Source organism: Archocentrus centrarchus, chromosome 2 (assembly GCF_007364275.1).
Source record: "Archocentrus centrarchus isolate MPI-CPG fArcCen1 chromosome 2, fArcCen1, whole genome shotgun sequence".
Classification (NCBI taxonomy): Eukaryota; Metazoa; Chordata; class Actinopteri; order Cichliformes; family Cichlidae; genus Archocentrus; species Archocentrus centrarchus.
Window position 1 is genome coordinate 2502667 of NC_044347.1, and position 20594 is coordinate 2523260.

Sequence of the window (20594 nt, forward strand, 5' to 3'; positions counted from 1 at the left end):
TTTAATTAGGGCCTCAGAGAAAAAAAAAAAATCTGACAGGTACCCCAGCCATGCAGCATGAACAGGCAGGAAACTGGAAAAACAAACAAACAAAAAACACACAAACAAAAAAATCATTTATGCTATCTGCTACAGGCTGGGGTATCTGTTGGTTGGTAGTGTTTTAAAACATCATTGGCCCTCTTTTTGTGTGTGTGTGTGTGTGTGTGTGTGTGTGTGTGTGTGTGTGTGTGTGTGTGTGTGTGTGTGTTGCTTGCATGTCCCTGTGCACATATGTGCCCATGTTCATGCTCTTGTGAAGGCATGCATGTGCTCCCTCCCAAATTTAACGTAGTGATCCCAACTCATCATGAGATTTTTATTTTCTTCCCCTTTACAAAAAAAAATAAATAAAAAAAGAATAAAATAGACAAAAATGAAAGCACCTCAGTGACAACAAGCATCCAGACCCCTAAACAACGACAAAGAGTATCAGAAACCAAATCAGTCAGTGTGGTGAGTCCAAACAGCACAACACAGGATGGCAACAAGAACCCAAGTGTCAGCAACCTGCATTAAGGCCAAGAAGCAGTAGAAACCCCCGCGCCAGGGCAGAAACATGCAGGAAGGTCTACATCAGTGTCTGAGGGTCTCTACAAAGCCAACAGAGGCAGAGAGCACAACCCGGTCCCACCCAGGCGGCACAGGCACCCAGAAAAGGAGCTCAAAGCACCGCACGAGCCGAGAGACAGTGAACAGAACCAAGGCCCGGGAGGCACAGCAGCCAGGACAACCCGGATGCCCAGACTCAGCCCCAGCAGCACAGGACAACATGGCCCACAGGATGCCCTGCACATTGGCGGCGGCGGGGCAGGCCCGGAGGAACTGTCCAAGGATCCCCAGAGAGGCAGCGATCACAGCGAGGAGACAGGGCCAGCTCTGATTTTGTGGGAAGTCAGCAATAAAGCTCTGATTTTAAGTCACATTTTGACTTCAGAGTTCTGCTCTCTGCCTGCCACACTGCCTATTACAACACCCACGTCTTTCCTTTCTCATTGCCTCAACATTTTATGTGCCCTCTAAACTTAAACCTTTATCTGTTCATCAATTCATCCACGCTAACATGTGCTAACAGGGAGAGGCTCCGGCAAAGCTCGCTCAGACACCGGAAAGATCCAGATGAAGATACGCTTTACATAAAGGCAACACGCAGGAATAATGAGGAAAATGAGTGACAAAAAACATCAAGGACAAACAGTGTGTGCAGTTTGTCACACAGTGTGTCTGCTAGCTAAAGCAAAGAATGAGCAATAACTTCACTCAGATGGAGAAAGATGGAAAAAAGATGAAGGAGAGAGCAGCAGGTCAGCTGATCACAGCCTGCACACCAACATCATTTACTGCAGCTACAATAGAAAGCTGTGAGTCTTCTCCCCATGCAGAGACACTACAGCTGATCTTAGGGTTCCTCCACCTTCTGAATCCAACTGTAACCCCTGAGGATCCTCATGTTGGTGTTTAGGTGGAGGCACAGTCACCCTCTACTATGGAGGACACAGAGAACAGAGCTGTGTTTAAATTCCCTTTCACAGTTTGTGTCCTACACAACAGATTCAAGCTGAGTGCATTCATTAGGATTTATTAATTCATTCATTAAATTATTAATTTATTAATTATTCATTTAATTAATTTATTCCAATTTAGATTGGAATAACGTTTGTATTCTCATGTATTATTTTATATTATTACAATAATATAAAATGAGGTTCAGTTAGCTTTACACAAAATAGCAGGTAGAAACGTCCTCCAAAGAACTACTTTTACTTTCTTACTTTGACTACATTTCAGAGCCTGTACTTTTTTACTTTTACTTAAGTAAAGATGTTGAACCAGTACTATTTTTAACACAAGTCCTTGTACTTCTACTTGAGTACAGAATGTCAGTACTTTTGCCGCCTCTGGTCGCTGCTCAAGCTTCCTTCCACAGTTTGGAGTAAAATCCTCTCTGTCTCATTCAGCCTTCTGCTTCCTGAAGCTCGGACATGGGCCGTGAGTCCTGCTGTCCATTATAAAGGATACTGAATAAAAGTTTTATTTTGAAAGGGATCAAATTACTGCACATTTCTGAAATTCTACTAAATCAAAGTTGAGACTCACAAACTGTAAACACAATTAGATTTTTAGCAACAGAATAATCATAATGTTAGTGATTATTGTTTACTCAGTTAATAAAGGACAAATGTTTAACAGTGAACTCCAGCAGGTTAATTAATAAACAGTGGATCAACCAAATAATAACCAATTAAATAATAATTAGACAGAGAGCAGCAGATAGAAAGTGCTGACTAACTCCTCTGTCTCAGTTCATCTTATCTTCTATTGATCATCTCACTGAACTTCACTTGTGGCCATAAAATGTGGGTAGAACTTGTGTGTCCTGTTAGCCTGAGCCCCACAAACATGGCATCAATAGAAAGCTCAGGATTCCCCCCTGACAGTGCAGCAGGGCTCATATGGATTACATAAATAATGCTGATGTAACAGTCACTGACACAATTTTATTTAAAGGTTTTTTGTTTCATTTGATAATAATTAAAGTTCTTTTAAAGTTTAGATCCTAAAAAGATCATAACTGTGTTAAAAACAAAAACAAAAACAAGGCTGTTTTTATTTTATTTTGATATTTGCAGTGAATATAATTAAGTCATTTATCAGCACCCTCATAATATTTTTGTCCTCAATAGTTTCTGTTATGAATACATTTACAGTTTGAAGTAATTTTTGGCACTGAGGAAGCAGAAAAAGTGACTCATGATAAAAGTTTCTTTTCAACTTTGTTCCATTATTGAATTCTTAGAGTTTTATTTTATATTTTATGTAACATGAAGTAAACAAAGAGAGGATTTTTATATTTATTGACTTTTATATCTGTTTACATTTGAATTAATAATTTAATATGTGACTACCGGTGCCAGCCTCACAGATGGAGGTGTTTGAAAGGGTTAAAAGGAGGCATGCTGTGGTCCTGAGATAGAGGAGGTCCCAGACCAGCTCCCCTCCTTCAGCTCTCCTCCTTCAGCTCCCCTCCTTCAGCTCCCCTCCTTCAGCTCTCCTCCTTCAGCTCCCCTCCTTCAGCTCCCCTCCTTCAGCTCCCCTCCTTCAGCTCCCCTCCTTCAGCTCCCCTCCTTCAGCTCCTGCTGCTCCTGCCTCGGTTCTCTGCTGCAGCCCGAAACACAGCGACGACTCAGGTGGAAGCGTCACCTGTCAGGCTGCCACTCAGCTGTCACAGAGCGTCCCAGAGCAGTGATTAAGGAGGAGGAGGAGGAGGAGGTTGGTGTTGTTTGTTCCCTGCAGTTTTTATTGTTGTCTGTCTGTTGCCTGGTAACCGGACCCTCGGCTGAACCTGCTCAGACTGTTAATGAAGCTGGAGGAGAGGGATGGACACAACAACAGGAAACACTTCCTCACTCGTCTTCCTCCTCTCTTCGTTACATCTCGAGACTTTAATTGTAAAACTCTTCACAGCTTTCTTAAAGCAGGATCGATTCCTGATCAGTTCTAATGACAGATCAATATTCAGGCAGATGATTATGGATTTCTTAATGTGTAAAGAATACAGTTTTTTATCTAAATAGTTTTTTATTCATTTAGATTTTTTTTTAATTATTGTTATTATTAGTAGTTGTAGTAGTAGTAGTGGTAGTATTAGTAGTAGTAGTAGAAGTAGCAGCAAACTGTTCTCATCTTTCAGAGACCTTTTAGGTCAGAATAAAAATGCTACAGATTTCTTTGCGGTTCATCCCTCTGAAAACTTGGAAACTTTATGAATGTGTGGCCTGATTTTCTGCCCTCAGGTCTGACTGTATTATCCAGTATGAAGTCCTGGAGAAAGGTTCTGCTGGCTGCCCTGCTGGCCTGGCTCCTCCTCTTCCTGTCTCTGCTCTGTCACTTCCTAGATCTCAGAGTTCCACCTCAGACCCGTTCTGCAGCAGAATTCGGACTCGCCCGTGGCCTCACCTCTGCATTTCAGGTTCAGAGTAGGAACCGTGACAGGTTCCTGAGACGTTCTGGAACCTCAGAGGACGACTGGAGTTCTAAACGCTTCTATAAGAAACAGACTATGGAGATTCTGCAGCGCCTGTGGACTGGAAAGCTGACAGCAGGGATGCTGAGCCCTCGTCTCCAGAAGGCCCTGAGGGTCCAGCTGAACTTCAACAAACACCAGGTGGCATACCAAGGGCCAAGAGGGTTACATAGCTCAAATAAAAAGCTATACTGTGACCTCAAGAAAAGGACCGGCATCCGCACTGTAGATGGGACTGAGGAGCCTTTCTCCAGCCTGGGCTGGGCCGGCCTGGTGCCTTCAATGACTCTGCAGGAGCTCTGGCCTTCTCAGTACCAGACATGTGCTGTGGTGACATCGGCGGGGGGCATGCTGAACTCCTCTCTGGGCAGTGAGATCGGTGAGTCCGCAGACATGTTCAGACCTGCTTCAGGTGGTAAATTAGAGATGGTGCATTTAAAGTGGTGATAGAGTGTACTTGGGGGGGGGGGGGGGGGGGGGGGGGGGGTCATAGTTGATTAGATAATGAAGAAACATTAAGTCAGAGGAAAGACACCTTTTTGATGAAGCTTTAAACAGTGGCTCACAGGCAGCACTACTACACTGTAAGTCCAGTGTTCAGACACCAGGTGGAGCTGTTCACCTGCTCACAGCACATAAAATACACAAGCTTCACGTAAACAAATCTGCACACAACAAATCAACATGTAAAGAAATGGCAAGCAAAGAGAAATAAACAGTAAACAACCAAATGTAGGCAAATGGTGTCTAAAGCTGCTCTCCTTCTGCTGGACTCAGACTCCCATGATGCAGTTCTGCGTTTTAATGCTGCCCCCACCAGAGGCTTCATGAGAGACGTGGGCAACAAGACCACCATCCGCCTCATCAACTCACAGGTACAGGCTCCACCCCCTTAGTTGCCCTGAGACCTGTACAACAAAACAGGATTGGGGTTACCCAGGTAACGCAAGGGTTCACCCTGTGCTTGCAGAATTATGATGTCATGGACATTAATACACATTTATTTCTGGACTACAGAAAGTTCTTTGGTAACTTGTGTAAATATTCAGACCTCTTTTTCAGCTTTGTCATGTTGCAGCCTGATGTTACAATCATTTGGATTTTTTTGTTTGTTTGTTTTTGTTTTTCTTTGTTTACAATAAGTGCCCCATAGTGACAATTAAAAGGAAAAATTCAGAATGATTTATACATTTATTTAAAAAAACACTGAAAATCACATTTATAGCAGTTTACAGAAACATTTGAAATCTAGCTCTGGTGCCTTCCATTCCTCTTATCATTGCTGAGATGTTTCCACACCTGGAATCCAGCTGTGGCAAACTAAACTGATGAAATGTGATCTGGAAAGACCCACAGCTCTCTGTAGCAGGCCTCACAGCTGACAATGCATCAGAGCAAAAAACAAAACCATGAGGTCAGAGGGTTTGCCTACAGAGCTCAGAGACAGGGTTGTGGTGATGCCTAGATCTGGGAAGGGCTACAAAACAGTTCTTCTGCACTGAAGAGCACAGTGGCTTTCACTGTTCTTAAATGGAAGAAGTTTGGCAGAACTAGGACTCTTCCTGGTTACCTGGCTCACCTGAGCACAGAGGGAGAGCGGTGACAAATAACCTGATGATCATTCTGACTGAGCTCCAGAGATGGGACTAGGTTCCAGAAGGGCAACCATCACTTCAGCTCTCCACAGATCTGAAAGAGTCTGTGAGGAACAAGATTTCTGCTCTGATGAAACAAAGATTGATCTGTTTGACCTCAATTCTTGTCTCAGGGAAACCAGGGCCACAAAGATGGCGGCGCCCTGTGTGGCTGCGGCCAAGCCGGCTCCTGATAATGATGTGCGTTTTTTGTTTAATGTACCGTCTAAATCGTCTTCGAAAATCGCTTACGACAGAAGTACACTACTGGGACTTAGAAACAACAACTGCGCACAGGATATATCCGGAATTGACTTCGCCATTGATCGAGAAACTCTTGTCGGCCTCGGAGTAATGTCCCAAGACAACGGATCCTACGAGGCAGCGGTCCCTCCTCCCCCCACCAGCCGAAACTGGAAGCAGCTGAGGCGGCGGTGGAGTCTGAGCATACGCCGGAGGAGATGGCGAGGCTGCCGCGCCGGCATCACACATCGATTGAAAACAAACCCTCACAAAACAGCACTACCATCTATTCTTCTGTCGAACGTCCGCTCACTGGAAAACAAAATGAATTATCTCAAGCTGGTTTTAACCACTCAAAGACACGTGAGAGAATGCAACGCGATCGTCCTAACAGAGACGTGGCTTCATAACAATGTTCCGGACAGCGCCATTAAACTGGATGGATTTACAACATTCCGCGCGGACAGAAACCACGCCAGCACGGGTAAATCTCGAGGAGGTGGTGTGTGCATTTACATCAATAACAACTGGTGTACGAACGCTGCAGTTATTTCAAGTCACTGCTCAGAGAACATCGAGTTTTTAACCCTTAACTGCCGTCCATTCTACCTGCCACGTGAATTCAATACCGTCAACATCACATCTGTTTACATCCCGCCCAGCGCCAACACAAAGGAGGCTCTCTCCACCCTGTACAAATCCGTGAGTACACTACAAAACACACACCCAGAGGCGGCCTGCATAATCGCTGGCGATTTTAATCAGGTCAAACTGAAAACTGTAATGCCACACTATCACAAGTGTGTGAACTTTGCTACAAGGGGAGAGAACACACTCGACCAGGTCTACACCAACATCAGACAGGCCTTCAGAGCTGCTCCCCACCCCCACCTGGGTTCATCAGATCATCTCTCTGTTATGCTAATCCCAGCCTACAGACCTCTGTTGACGAGAAGCAAGCCAACTGTGAAACAGATCAGGGCCTGGCCAGAGGGCTCCACAGCAACTCTACAGGACTGTTTTGAATGCACAGACTGGACTGTTTTCAGGGAGGCGGCCACCACCAACCAGGTCGTCAACCTCACAGAATATACAGACTCTGTAACGGGATACATAACAAAATGCATGGAAGATGTAACCGTCACCAAGGACATTACAGTGAGGGCAAACGTAAAACCCTGGTTCACCAGGGAGGTACGTGAGCTCCTGAGGGCACGCAACATTGCTTTCAGGTCTGGGGACAAGTTGGCCCTCAAGTCTGCCAGGGCCAAATTGCACCGGGGCGTGAGAGCAGCCAAGCGTGCATATGGGCAAAAAATCAACTCATACTTCACAGACACAAAGGACCCAAGACGTCTGTGGCAAGGCATCCAGTCAGTCACAGACTACAAGCCATCCCCCCCACCATGTGAGGACAACACAGACTTCCTCAACTCACTCAACATCTTCTTCAGCCGGTTTGAAGAAAATAACACCACAACACCCACAAAAATCCCAGCAAATCCAGACGACACAACACTTCAACTGGACCCAGCAGATGTGAGGAAGACCCTACTCAAGGTGAACCCCAGGAAAGCTGCCGGACCAGACAACATACCCGGGCGTGTGCTCAGAGACTGTGCAGACTCACTCACCGATGTCCTCACAGACATTTACAACACCTCTCTGAACCAAGCCACCATACCAGCAAGTTTCAAAGCTACCACCATCGTACCACTACCAAAGAAGTCGCCAGCATCATCACTGAACGACTACAGACCCATTGCACTCACCCCCATCATGATGAAATGCTTTGAGAGACTGATAAAGGCCCACCTGACATCCACCCTCCCCCCCACTCTGGACCCTTACCAATTCGCCTACCGCCCCAAGCGCTCCACCGATGACGCCATAGCAACAGCAATCCACCTCTGCTTGGCTCATCTGGAGAACAAAAACAGCCATGTGCGGATGCTGTTCATTGACTTCAGCTCTGCGTTCAACTCCGTCATCCCCCAACATCTGGTGAACAAGCTGAGTAAAATAGGCATCAGCACTTCACTGTGCAACTGGCTGCTGGACTTTCTAACAAACAGACCGCAGACAGTCAGAGTTGGAAACAACTCCTCAGCGACCACCATCATTAACACCGGGGTGCCGCAAGGATGTGTGCTGTCCCCCCTGCTGTTCACGCTGATGACCTACGACTGCTGTGCCAGATTTGAAACGAATCACGTCATCAAATTTGCAGATGACACAACAGTGGTGGGCCTCATCAAAGACAATGATGACTCAGTGTACAGGGAGGAGGTACAGCAACTCATTGCCTGGTGTGAGAAGAACAACCTGCTTCTCAACGTAAACAAAACAAAGGAAATTACAGTGGACTTCAGGAAGAAAAAAACAACACACACCCCTCTCACCATCAACGGCAGTGCAGTAGAGTCTGTGAAAAGCACAAAGTTCCTGGGAGTGCACATCACAGATGACCTCTCATGGACTACCAACACCACTGCGCTGGTCAAGAAGGCGCAGACACGACTCCACTTCCTGAGAAGGATGAGAAGAGCTGACCTCCCTATCTCTGCTCTCACCACCTTCTACAGAGGTGGTATTGAGAGCATCTTGACCAGCAGCGTCTCTGTTTGGCACGGCAGCTGCCTAGCTGCAGACAAAAAGGCGCTACAGAGGGTGGTGAGGACAGCAGAAAAGATCATCAGGTCACCCCTATCAGCCATCCAGGAACTGTACACTTCACACTGTTCCAAGAGGGCAATGAACATCATCAAAGACACTACTCATCCAGCACACAGACTGTTCTCCCTTCTACCATCAGGGAAGCGGTACCGCAACCTGCGGTCCCGCACAAGCAGAATGAGTAACAGCTTCTTTCCTCAAGCAATTAGACTCATGAACACACTGAGGAAAGACACTTGAACATTCCATGCCATTTGGCATTTTACTCTTGCACCTTGTATTCAGATGTACACTTTTTCACTTTACTTCTAGGACCACTGATTGTACTTCTGCTGCTGCTATGTGTGTGTGTGTGTGTGTGTGTGTGAGGGGGGGGGGGGGGGGGGGGGGGGGGGGGGGGTTGTGTGGTTGCGTGTCATGTCAGTATACTTATTACACACTGTGTGTGTGTGTTGTGTGTGTGTGTGTGTGTGAGTGAAGTGAGTGAGGGAGTGAGTGAGTGAATGAAGAGTGTGAATGAGTGAGAGTATTGTGTTGTATTGTATTGCACATGTCTTATCAGTATGTTAGTGTTCGAATGACTGCGCATATGTAAGTGTGTATTGTCTGTGTTTATGCTGTGAATGAATATGTCAGAGTAAGAAAGGTAATTCGTGTACGAGTAGGTTAGCTGTGTATGTGTGCATGTGTGTGTGTGTGTGTGTGTGTGTGTATGTGTGTGTGTGTGTGTGTGTGTGTATGTAAAGAGAGATTATTGTGAATGTCCTATTTAATTGTTTTTAAACTTGCACATTGGAGACTGGTCAAACGCAATTTCGAACTTCTGTGCTAACCAGGGTTATTATAGTTAACGAAAACGAACGAAATAACGAAAACTGAAATTGAAAAAACATTGTCGTTAACTGAAATAAATAAAAACTAAAATTAAAAGGAAGAAACGACAACTAACTAAAACTGAATTGTGAGTTTACAAAACTAACTAAAACTAACTGAAATTATAGATATTGTTATTTTTTCAAAAGTCTTGTGGATTGATATGAAATCATTTTTTTCCTCTCTCCGAGTTTAAGCTCGGAACGCCGTCGGGCAAATGGGTGCGCATGTGCGTGCGTGCGCACACCGCGCTGCTCCTCAGAGAGTCCCATGTGGTGTTTTTTTTTTACTATGATAGCACAGATAGCAGCGAGTGTCTTGTTGTGGATGATGTTGTGGATGATGTACGGAACACTTCTTAGTCAGGAAAAAAAAACACCAACATCAAAGTAGACCTGAGAAGCGCACACAAGGCAGCTACGGAAACCGCTCTCATCCTACAAGGCAACCCGGCCTGCACCTCCAGAGAAACGTGACTACTCGTCGGGTCAACGCAGCCACAACGTTGTGTTTAGTCCTTGTGCGTTTCCGGCTACTTTATCAGTCAGAGAATAACAATCAGGACTAATAATCAAAGCATCAATATAAGGACTCACAAATGTCAGCAAATTCCTGGAGGGAGCTGCTGAAACTATGGGAATGGACGTGAAGGAAGGAAGAAAGTGAAAAAACAGGGACAAATATGTTTGCACCCTAAAAACTGAGCACAAAGAGCGAGGACCAAAAAACCCCCAGCACACAACCACAAGGTAATTAACACACGCAATCCAGCTATACATGCATAAATGCGGACATGAGGTCGGACACTTCCGTAGGCTACATAGGCCGCAAAGACCCTGCAAGTCTAATCAGCGAGCATCTAACCAAGCTAGCTCCAAAACAGAAGCAGCATCAGGTGGAGAGAACATCAGGATGCAGCTGGATTTGAGCTTTGACTCCTTCAAGGAGTTTGTTTTTGTCAAACACCATATGTAGCTGTTGTTAATCTGCTGCCCTGAGGCTGAACTTTATTGTGGAGTTTATTGTAGAATTTATCGAGTTTTGGAGTTCATATTGTTAGCAGTTTCTCCCTGTTGATGTTCATGTGTGTCCTTAATATTACACACATTTAGCATGTAGTTCTGCTGTCTGTGAACAGTTGGTTGCTGAATATATTTCTTTAAAGGGTATCTTTAAAGCGTACCTGATTAAGTATGAAAATACTAAAACTAATACTGAAACTAACTAAAACTAAGCATAAAACCAAAAATAAAAACTAATAAAAACGAGCAAAACCACTCTGAAAACTAATTAAAACTAACTGAATTAGAGAAAAAAAAGTAAAAACTAACTAAAACTAAACTATAATGTAAAATCCAAAACTATTATAACCCTGCTGCTAACCCTGTTACATAGATTTTTGACAATAAAGAACACTTGAACTTGAACTTGAACTTATCACTTACCCAGTACATCCCAGCAGAGAAGCACGATGGTCCACAGGACTCAGGGTCTCAGACTGGGCCAAAGGTTCACCTTCCATCATGACAGTGACCCTGAGCACACAGTGAAGACAACACAGGAGTGATTTAGGGACAACTGTGTGAATGTCCTGAAAATGGTCTCCAGCAACAGTCCCCGCCCACCCTGAGCTTCTTGTAAAAAAGAATGGTAGAAACTTTCCCAGCCCAGGTGTGAAAGGACTGCAATTACTGCCAAAAGTCAAGGGTCTGAATGCTTCTTTAAATATGATGAGCTGGTGGAGGTGGCTGGAGAGAGGAAAGTCTGGGCTTTTCTGTTTGGGCTGCTGCTCCACGACCCAGATAAGTGGAAGAAGATGGATGGATGGATGGATGGATGGATGGATGGATGGATGGATGATAAATGGATGGATGGATGGATGGATGGATGGATGGATGGATGGATGGATGATAAATGGATGGATGGATGGATAAATGGATGGATGGATGGATGGATGGATGGATGGATGATAAATGGATGGATGGATGGATGGATGGATAAATGGATGGATGGATGGATGGATGGATGGATGGATGGATGGATGGATGGATGGATGGATGATAAATGGATGGATGGATGGATGGATGGATTTTTAATAAATTAAATGAAAAAAACTAAAATTCTGTATTCAGTTTGTTATTATGGGGTACTGTGTGTAACATCACACTGCAACATAACAAAACTGAAAAAAGTGGAGGGTCTGAATGTTTCTCTGAGCCCTCTGTGTTTGTGTTCTTCATTTGCTCTCACACTAAAACCCCTGGGGCTGTGCTTAGATCGGGAAACCCTGTTTTATGTTACAGAGTTGATAACCACCGTCATGTGACAGCTTAGCCCAGTTTCTAACGGTCAGGTAAAGATGGTGGCAGAGATAACCAGATATGGTGAACTTTAGTACAGGTCGTTCTTCAGTTTTTGACACTTTCTTCCCTGCCTGTGCTCAGATCGTGGCACTGCCTGAGCACGCCTTCAGCAGCAGCTCGCTGTATAAGGATGTCATATTGCTGATCTGGGATCCGGCGCCGTACTCGGCCAATCTCACCCAGGTAACTACCCTGCGCTGCCCTCAGGCTGATTCTGACCCGTGTAGGGGATTTCAGTCAGCGCCTCTTCGTCTTAGCTCTGTGATCAAAGCAAACATGAGGAACTCTGTTTCCTGCAGTGGTTCCTGAAGCCTGACTTCAACCTGTTCTCGGCGTACGTCGAACGGCGGCGCCTCCGACCGGAGCAGCCAGTCTACATCCTACATCCAGAGTTCATCTGGACTTTGTGGGAACTGATCCAAGAGAACTCAGAGGAGCTGATCCAGCCGAACCCCCCGTCATCTGGGTTCATAGGTACTGTAGCAGCATGGTGCAGCCACAGGAGGAGGCCATGAAGTGAAGCAAGTTCATGAAGGCTGAAATCACGTTAATATATTCATATTAATTTTTTAGTTACAGTATCTGTGTCTTATTATGTAAAAAGGTTTTGTTTTGTTATTGTTACTATCACAATATTTGTTGCCTTATTAATTAATTAATATATTTATTTATTAGTAATTTGTTAGTAACTGATTTTCTATAATTGGTCTTTTTAATTTTATGTATTTGAAAATATTGTATTTTATGTTCTTTTCTGCACTTTAAATAAATTTAAACAAAAATTGAAGGTTTTTATTTGTTTGCTCTTTAAAGGCATCACACACATTAACAAATAAATGTGTGTGTGTGTCTCTTCATGTTTAGGCATCGTGCTGATGATGTCACTGTGCCGTGAGGTCAGCGTGTACGAGTTCATTCCTTCACTGCGTCACACCGACCTGTGCCACTACCACGAGCGTTACCATGACGTGGCGTGCACGTTCGGAGCGTACCACCCGCTGCTCTATGAGAAGCTGCTGGTGCAGAGGATCAATCAGGGGGGCGTGGACCAGCTCCGCACCAGAGGTCGTGTCACGCTGAAAGGTTTCAGTGCCGTCACCTGCCCCACCTGACCCCCCCCCCCCCCCCCCCCTGCTGCTGAGGAGCAGCTGGGAGCTTCAACTGCCACGTTTTAGGGACTCAAATTAATACTGCCGATCAATCCTTGATGTCCTTTCAAGCTTAAAGTTTTTAAGCTTTAAACAAATTAAAGATTAGTTTTATTAAATGTATGTTTAATTATAATTTACAATATAATAACATTAACAAAATCAGCTGTTATTAGGGTTACAGCATGGCAGCGGTTAATACCTTTGGTTCACAGCAACAAGGTCCTGGCTTCATCTGGCCTTTGTGCCCCCCCCCTTTTTTTTTCAATACCAACATCGTATTTTTACAGCAGCCTGTGCCAAATGCAACTGGCAGATAAAGGCATTAAAAACTACCTCTCCATGATCTGTGTGTGGGGCCTTTCTGAGAAATGATGCATGTGATTGAACAGTGATGTCTGCAGCTGCCAGCAGGGGGCGCTCTGAACACCTCATTCTCAGTGAAGCTGCTGAAGCAGAAGCATCGTGTCAGAGCATCTTTACTGATTTGTCCTCTTTGCAGTTCTGAGTATTTGTGCACGCTGAGCTGTTTGAAACATACTGAGTGAATATCAGGAAGCTTTTTGATGCTGTTCCAGCACAGAACAGCAGAACATCTCCAACACTGACTGGACTGTGTGCATTTGATCATGTTCGGTTCTTTAAGTCTAGATTCATGTTTGTGGATTTCATGGCCATTTTCATACATTCTTACCTGTTGTATTTGACTTCACCTGTTAAAATGTAAAAGGGAAATTATACTAAATACTTTATCATAGTCTTTACGTACCTGAAACAGAAACTGATGTCCTAGAACTGCAAAGCTGATGTGCAGCACTGTTAAAAGGTTTCATACTGATCCAACTTTTGTATATGTAAATATTTCTAAATAAATTTATAATTATTCTGAGTGAAGCTGCTGAAAGCATCGTGTCAGAGCATCTACTGAGCAGTTTAACATTATCATAAAGCAGTAATTCACACAATTCCCAGATGATCCCAGTACAGACCGCTGAGCAGGAATGTGACCGTGCATGTACACAGAAGAGTGTGAGATGGAGAACAGTGTTTTACAATGACAGTGTCGTTCTCTTCTTCTTCTCTCATTTCCTGTCTCTGTCCACCTGCTTCAGATGTTATCAGTCCACTAACTGAAAATCCCACACCTGATCACACCTGCGCCACAACATGACCAAATAAAAGTTATTCTGAAACTATTTTAAGAAACAACTTGTGTGGAAGGCTGGTTTTCCCTCAGTGTGCTTCCCCCCTCGTGTGTCAAGTATCTTTGTTGGTCACTTCCTGTTTTATTTTGACAGTCTCTTGTTCCCTGTGCTGTGTGTTCAGTCTTCCTTGTGTCATTGGTGTCATTTTGTTCACTTGTGCCTCGTCCTCCCCAGCTGTCTCACTTTCAGTGATTACCTCACGTGTGCAGTGCAGGGTTATAATAGTTTTGGATTTTACATTATAGTTTAGTTTTAGTTAGTTTTTACTTTTTTTTCTCTAATTCAGTTAGTTTTAATTAGTTTTCAGAGTGGTTTTGCTCGTTTTTATCAGTTTTTATTTTTGGTTTCATGCTTAGTTTCAGTTAGTTTCAGTATTAGTTTTAGTATTTTCATACCTAATCAGCTGCAAGATTCAAGGCGCAAAAGTGACTGTTGTGTAATGAAAACCTGACAAAAGATACTGTTTAAAGAAATATATTCAACAACCAACTGTTCACAGACAGCAGCACTACATGCTAAATGTGTGTAATATTAAGGACACACATGAACATAATCAGGGAGAAACAAAGAAAAACATGAACTCCCAAACTCAATAAATTCTACAATAAACTCCACAATAAAGTTCAGCATCAGTGCAGTAGATTAACAACAGCTACATGTGGTGTTTGACAAAAACAAACTCTTTGAAGGAGTCAAAGGTCAAATCCAGCTGCATCCTGATGTTCTCACACCTGAAGCTGCTTCTGTTTTGGAGCTAGCTTGGTTAGATGCTCGCTAATTAAATTTGCAGGGTCTTTGCGGCCTCTGTATATAACCTACGGAAGTTGCCGACCTCGTGTCCACATTTATGCTTGTGTAGCTGGATTGTGTGTATTAATTACGTTGTGGTCGTGTACAGGTGTTTGTACTCAAAGAACCTCCATACGGGACTCTGCCGCTTTCTCTGCAGACCGCAGCCATTACTTTGCGGACCAGCGCGGTGAGCGCACGCACATGCGCACTCACACACACAGTTGTCCTGTGGCGCTCCCAGCTTAAACTCGGAGAGCGGAAACAATGATTTCATATCAATCCACAAGGCTTAAAAAAAAAAAAAAAGTAAATGAAAGTCAGTTTATCGATAATTTCAGTTAGTTTTAGTTAGTTTTGTAAACTCACAATTAAGTTTTAATTAGTTATCGTTTTTTCCTTTTAATTATAGTTTTTATTTATTTCAGTTAACGACAATGTTTTTTCAATTTCAGTTTTCGTTATTTCGTTAACTATAATAACCCTGGTGCTGTGTTGTTTAGCTCTTTGTTGTGCTGTTGTCCGAATACTTAACATCTCAATTATCTGTTTACTCTATTGATCTGTGCCTCTATCAATTTTTATGAAGTTAGAGATTTTTACAGCATTTACTGCAGTCTTTAGTTTTGATAATATTTTCACATGATGAACATCAGCGCTGAAACCTTTAAGAGTGCCGATCCAGTGATGTGCAGTCAGGGGAGGCAGGTGAGGCACTGGCTCACCTGCTGCAGTCAAATAAAGCTTCGATCACAGGATTCATGATTCTTTACAAACAATCAGTGGATTTATCTTCTGCTTTAGATCAACTTTGATCACTTAGAGCGTCTGAAGGACGTTTTTCCAAGTTCTCACTAACGTCTCATGATTTCAGATCCCTGCTGTTTCTCACCTGCCCTGTAGGGGGCCTCAGCGTGTTGCAGTCGCCCTCGTCCATCAGCGCTCACCTCCTGCATGTGCTGAGAATGCAGAGACTGTGTAAATATTTATATAATTTACATGTTTTCAAATGAATTAAACACTTAATGTTCTCAGTATATATTTGATGCTTAAAATCCAAGATCCCCTTTCTGACCTGAACAGGTGGGGTGTTTGGGGAACAAATAAGAAAGAAAAGGTGGAGCCACACAGCCTGAGTCATTACCAATGAGACGGAGCAGGTGGGGACGCTCAGAGTGATGGAGAGTTTTATAAAACACCAAGAAACATCTAACTTTGTTGAACCAAGAGCTGCACCAGGGCTGCCCACGCTGCCTCTCAGTGTTTGTCATCTTCATTGAGACACCAACAGCAATCCAACAAAATCATATTAAAGGAATTCAACTACAAATACAGATCATAAGATGAGTTCATACTCTGATGATGTATTGCTTTTCCTTCTCATCGATATCAGATTACTCCATGACTGTGACTTTCAGAGCACCTCCACCACTCGTTTACAGCCAGGCAACATTAGATATTAAGCTATAAATATTTCCTGCAGGCTCTCAGACTGGGTGCAGCTGAATCGAATTCCTAAAGCAACAAAGGAGGATCCCACATGTCAGACTGCTTTATTGAAATCACTCATTAAAATCTTGGTTTAGCCAAAAATAAACTATTTGTTCACATTGATCCCTTTTTTTAACTAACTATCCCATGTAAACTAACACCCAGTTGGAAGAACCCAGATATTTTCAGAAAAAGAAAGTTCTGAATTTTCCATTAGGGTATAAGAAAGGGTTAAAAAAAAAAACATTATTCAAGACAGAAGTGAGATGTTTCCATCGACCCAGATAAAAACATCTGGATAGAAGTATCTTTAAATACCTTCAAAGGGACTAAAAGCCCCACAGCTCTCCACAGAACACAGGATGTTCACTCACTCAGTCATATGGACTATATGTAACAGTGTTTATGTTTATGTGATTCCACTTGCCATAATAACCACAACTTATTATATGGAGGTTTACTGGCTCAATGGCGCCCTCTCTCAAAAGGCAGTGCATAAATGCCACTGGCAGTGTTGTAATGGGGTCAGATCCTGAGAGACGGGCCTGAGGTGGGTTGTAGTGCACAGCAGTGTACATGATTAAGTATTACATCTGTCCTACCATTATATGAAGTGTATGACCACTATGAATGATGTAACTACTAACTGAATACCTTAAGTGGGTTATTGCAGTTGTGGAGTGCTATAACAATCATATAATAGCATGATGCACCGGCTAGGCTAGCTAGTGAACTTCTGTGCTGTTATAATGTACCGTTCCTTTGTAGAGTGCTGTGCTTCAGCTGTATATGTATATGTTCTTATCCAGATAATAAAACGGGTCACATCTCAAAGATAAACGAGCCTTTGTCCATTATTACTACACAACACAGAGTCAAAGAGGTTTATTTGGACCAGCAGTTACAGTGTAATTGAGCCTGGTTACATATAGTCACCCTCATGGTCCTGTGTGTCTGTGTGTGTGTGTGAGGGTATATGAAGACTATGCTCATAGTTTAGCTGTTGTATCCTAACTTGACCCAAACTGCATCTTAAGTTACACAAGTGAGTTAAACATGTTGGCAAATACATCACACATATTTCTTACCACTTTATGCATGCACGTTATGCACAACTGATCAACTTATAAAGTTGATCAGTTGCTGAACCTGCTTCCTGGAGTAGTCCCTGACCTGCTCCAGTGCTGCTGTGTTTAGTGTCTCTTGCCACCACTTTAAGATTCAGCTCTGCTCTGTGGCTCTGGGCTCCTCTCCTGCCTGCCTCACAGCTCACCGTGACAGCTAAAGAGTCCTGCTGTTTGTGTTGGACATTTGTGTAACATATCCAAATATTTATTCATGTAACAAAATCTTCATTTTTCACTGAAGTTCCTGTGTTGAGGCTGCTTATTGATTGGATGGTTGCATAAATAAAACAGTGTGGCTGATCAGAGCTGTGCTGGGATCAGCGTGTTCACACCGGCAGCTGCACCAAGGCTCCATGCCTTCACTCACCAGCATGTGAACCTTACTCTACATAAGAGTCAGTCTGTGCAGTCAGACAACATATTTTTAAAGGTGATAAAAACTCTCAGCTGAGCCCCTCCCACAGGTGGAGTTCTTCCTCCTTTCAGGAAGCAGCTCACCTGTGTGTCAGTGTTTAGTGTGCAGGTGTGGAGTGGAGCTTCTTCTGTCTGCAGAAACTGTAAGTTTGCTTTGTTTCCTCCTTTAACAGTTTGTCTTCAGGAACTTGAAGAGATCAGATCAAACTTTAATGATCCCACGACGAGGAAATTACAGCAGCTCAAGTACAGAGAAGAAGGATGAAATAAAATCAAATGGAATAAAATAGGAAACACAATATAGATAAAATATATATCAATACATTTACACACATATACCATTGACTTGCAGTGAGGTTTGTGACGGGGGGGCACTGACTCGTCTGGAATCGGATGTTCACATATATGAACCTGAAATAGAAGCTAATATTTCAATTTCAAGCTGCCCCCATCAGTGCACCACAGCGCCTCCCCCTGTTTATTTTCTATGTGCATTTATGACCGATCACAAAGAACAAACACACACATTCATTCAGTATATTAGACACACTGTGGAACATCAGCACGCTGGATTGCACATAGTAACACCATCACAGACTCTTTGTTTCGGGAATGTTTGGAGCAGATGTTCAGCTCTGATTTCAGGACAAACTTTGGATCCCTCTTGTGTTTGAAGACAAATCCACATGATTATAGATTATTGATTGACTGGAACTAATCTGTGGCAGCATGGTGGTTAGCACTGCTGCCACACAGAAGAAGGCCCGGGCCTCTCTGTGTGGAGTTTGCATGTTCTCCCCGTGTCTGTGTGGGTTTCCTCCCACAGTCCAAAGACCTGCAGTTACTGGGGTTAGGTTAACTGGTGTTGGCCATAGCTGTGAGTATGAATGTCTCTCTCTTAATCTTTCCATCTTGCTAAACGTATGATTTAATATGACTGACTGTAGCGCTGCAGCCATTAGTTAATGAACTGAATAATCAACTGATAGTAAATGAATGCTATTGATGATAGTACTCATATGATTGATCGTTTGTGTTTTGAAGCAAATCTCTGTTGTGACGGTTTGAGGGATTTCTTCGGTGTTCTGATATTAAAGTGAATATTTTCAGACGCTGCATTCAGCTGCTGAAACTTGTGATATCTGATAAAAAATCATTCAGTCTAAAAGATGAACTGTCAGACTGTTTGATAATGAAAGAAATGTTCAGTAACAGGTTTGTTTGGCTGTCCACATTAATCAGCAAATCAGTGTTTGTGCTGTTCAAACTCAGCAGGAATAATTAGTGTGAAGCTCTGAGCTCTGCTGATCTTCTGTGAATCCTGGATCAGCAGAAAGGTTTAAAAATGTTGTTCAGATGTGGTGAACTGACTGAATATTAAAGGACTGAAGCTTCCAGTCAAAGTGAATCAGTGTGTCAGTGAATGCATCATGTGTGCCGGGCTGCAGCTTCATGGCTCCATCTAGTGGACAGATAGAAGTAGAGCAGCTGATGGCAGCTTCCTCTGCCTCACTGCTGTCTGACTGCATTCAGCTGACACTGAGATGAAGCAGGAAAGAAGCAGCTGATATTTGGACACCTACATGATAAAAGGAGGATTTCAGTTGATGTGACATGAATGATGTGTGTTTCCTCAGCAGGTGAAGGTAGAAAGTGTGTGTGAGCTGGTGTGAATTCAGCAGCATGGATCAGTGTGAGGACAGAGAGGAGGGAGTCCCTCCCTCTAAAACCACTCTGTGTGGGGAACATGAGAGCCAGACCAAAGCTCAGAGGTGAGATGACCATCTCTAACTGTCCATGACTCTTCTCCATGTCACAGCTCAGCACTCACATCACTGCTGCATCATTATTCACAGGAACCCACCTGAACCTGAACCTGAACCTGGACCTGAACCTGAACCTGAACCTGAAGCTGAACCTGGACCTGGACCTGGACCTGAACCTGAACCTGGACCTGAACCTGAACCTGAACCTGAAGCTGAACCTGGACCTGGACCTGAACCTGAACCTGGATCTAGACCCAGCTGTGTGTCCTTAAAGAGTGACCAGTCTGCAGATCGACCCATTGATCTTAAAGGTCAGCGTGCATCTGCTGCAGAGAGGTGAGCTGTCAGTAACATGAACTCTTTAATTTAACTGCTTGATGTTGTTGGATAGAAACTGCAGTGCAAATATGTCTGTTGGGGTGATATGGTACTATGGGGTCTTTGAGATAAGATGGTGCCTGATTATTCAAGACCTTGTATGTGAGGAGAAGGATTTTAAATTCTATTCTAGATTTAACAGGGAGCCAATGAAGAGAAGCCAATATGGGAGAAATCTGCTCTCTCTTTCTAGTCCCTGTCAGTACTCTAGCTGCAGCATTTTGGATCAGCTGAAGGCTTTTCAGGGAGCTTTTAGGACAGCCTGATAATAATGAATTACAATAGTCCACCCTAGAAGTAATAAATGCATGAATTAGCTTTTTTCCTTTTTTTATAAATACACTCCTGATCAAAAACAAGATTTCTCACAGTGTTACTGGAGGCCAAAGTAATGCCATCCAGAGTAAGTATCTGGTTTGACACC

General features: G+C 43.5%; 1 protein-coding gene across 1 annotated transcript; it reads left to right on the plus strand.

The window, feature by feature from the left end:
• Nucleotides 1-4066: 4066 nt before the first annotated feature.
• LOC115798171 (beta-galactoside alpha-2,6-sialyltransferase 2-like) lies at nt 4067-12964 on the plus strand (the record flags this gene model as incomplete). The annotated part of the gene is made up of 5 exons (XM_030754920.1): nt 4067-4442; nt 4841-4938; nt 11934-12035; nt 12152-12326; nt 12717-12964. Coding segments are annotated over 5 exons (999 nt in total), but the record flags the coding sequence as incomplete, so codon positions are not given.
• Between the last annotated feature and the right edge of the window lie 7630 nt (nt 12965-20594).